Here is a 2,204-nt window from a genome sequence, read left to right on the forward strand (position 1 = left end):
TTTTTTAAATTTTATTCAATTTTTATCGGTATTTATTTAATTAAATTTTGAAGTGAAATAAAATTAAAAGTCAATTACATTACTTCCGAAAGTTAAATGAAATCCTCTCACATTTTTAATCATATTTAAAATATTCATTTAAATAAACGTACCATTTTAGATAATAAAAATAACATTGGCAAGTCGTCAATTACATTATTTTGAAAGTACGAAGTTAAGAGTTCATGAAATTCGATAACCAAAATGAAAATGTGTAAATTTTTTAAATCAAAATTTTCTTTTGTTTTCTTTAGCCAATTTATCATAAACGCCCGAGTTATGTCGGCGGCCGACCCAAAACCTACACTGCAAAGTGTCTATATTTCATTCCTATTAATGATAATGGGTTCCTCGCTCATGATCAAATCAATCTGGGTTCTTCGTTCATGATCCAATCAATTAACAAAGTGATTCTTTGGCTACTGAGCGTTATAGTTTAGTAGGTAAAGGCACCGTCTCCTGGAGAAGGATACCATACTCAGCCGTGTTTTGAAAAGTGTACTGAGATATGGCGCAGCCAGATGAGTATGAGCCTGAAATGATTATTTCTGATGAAGATACAGAAGTTGAATATGATATTGTAATGGATGCTTCTGATGATGATGTTGAATATGATATTGTAATGGATGCTTCTGATGATGATGTTGAATATGATATTGTAATGGATGCTTCTGATGATGATGATGATGTCGAGGAAGATGATGACACTTCTGCTGCAGAAGTCAGAAGAGGAAAAGATATTCAAGGAATTGAATGGCAGAGGAGAAACTTTACAAGGCAGAAATACAGAGAATATAGGATGACAGCGTATGAAAGTCCGAGGGATGTTCCTCAATCTCAACTTCGCATGGATCAACTACGTGAGATTTGTGCAAATATCGAGAATGGGGGGAATTTCTACGAATTTCAGAGCAATATGAAGTTAGTGAAACCTACGTATGGAGACTTTCAACTAAGGGAATTGGTGTGGGCAACATCAAAGCACGATGTATATCTTTCATCGGCTAATTCTATTGTTCACTGGTCTGCGCTAAGTCGTAAATTAGTTAATGTGATTGGTCCAGTCATTGCACCGGGAACCCATTTAGGGGCTGCCCTGGCTGATTTCAGACAAGACCCGATAACATGCATGGCTGTCAAGGATAATTTACTTGTGGTTGGCGGGTGTGGGGGAGAGTTTATCTGTAAATATTTGGATAGAGAAGATGTCAGTTATTGTTCGAAGATAACTGAAATTGAAGATGGTGAAAATGCCAATATGACTTCAATAGAGATCTATCAGAGTCTTGGTGGTGCAACTCGTGTAATGACTGCAAGTAATGATTGTTGTGTGCGAGTATTTGATCCAAGTGATGGATTTGCACGCATTCAGCACTTCTCCTTTCCCTGGGCTGTTAATCGTGCCTCTGTAAGTCCCGATAACAAGTTGTTTGTTGCCGTTGGGGACAATGTTGAGGGATTTCTTTCAGACTGCCAAACAGGAAAGGTAGTTGCAACTCTTCAAGGTCATTTGGATTACTCCTTTTCCTCTGCTTGGCATCCAGATGGTACAGTATTTGCTACCGGGAACCAAGACGCAACATGCAGGCTGTGGGATGTTCGAAACACCTCAACCTCTCTTGAAGTTCTGAAGGGCAACATGGCTGCCATAAGATCTATCAGGTTCTCCTCAGATGGACAGTTTATGGCTATGGCCGAGCAAGCTGATTTTGTCCATATATTTGATACGTCGAAGCACATGTCTAACAAGAGGCAGGAAATTGATTTCTTTGGGGAGATAACCGGAATTTCATTCAGTCCAGACAGCGAATCACTTTTTATCGGTATCCAATATGGAAGGTTGAGTAGCCTGCTTGAATATAAAAGAAGGCAACAGTCTTTTTATCTTGATTGCCTAATGTGAAATGTCTGGTTAGGTTAATAGTTATAGGGATAGGGTTTTCCTCTGCCATGGCTGGTGAGAGCTTTTAGTTTCCCAAGTTTCCAAAATTTTCAAATTACATGTCACATTTTGAACCTCAAAGGTGCAAGCTGTTATCGGGTGAAACGAATGAATTTCATTTATGTAGGCTCTCAAGAGTGGAGGCGTTAAGGAAGTTATTGGAATTTCAATTTATTGGAGATACTTAATTATTTTTTTGATGGGTGCCAAAGAAGAAAAGATA

The 2,204-nt window shown here is 38.0% G+C and overlaps 1 protein-coding gene across 1 annotated transcript; it reads left to right on the forward strand.

The window, feature by feature from the left end:
* Positions 1-547: 547 nt before the first annotated feature.
* On the forward strand, positions 548-1,942 carry LOC149160622 (putative WD repeat-containing protein C2A9.03). The gene has a single exon (XM_089434660.1). The coding sequence runs from the start codon at positions 548-550 to the stop codon at positions 1,940-1,942; it is 1,395 nt and encodes a 464-aa protein (XP_089290786.1).
* Positions 1,943-2,204: the final 262 nt, after the last annotated feature.

The sequence above is a fragment of the Pinus tabuliformis genome, chromosome 5_2 (assembly GCF_031772625.1).
Source record: "Pinus tabuliformis cultivar Carrire ecotype Pingquan chromosome 5_2, CPIR1, whole genome shotgun sequence".
Classification (NCBI taxonomy): domain Eukaryota; kingdom Viridiplantae; phylum Streptophyta; class Pinopsida; order Pinales; family Pinaceae; genus Pinus; species Pinus tabuliformis.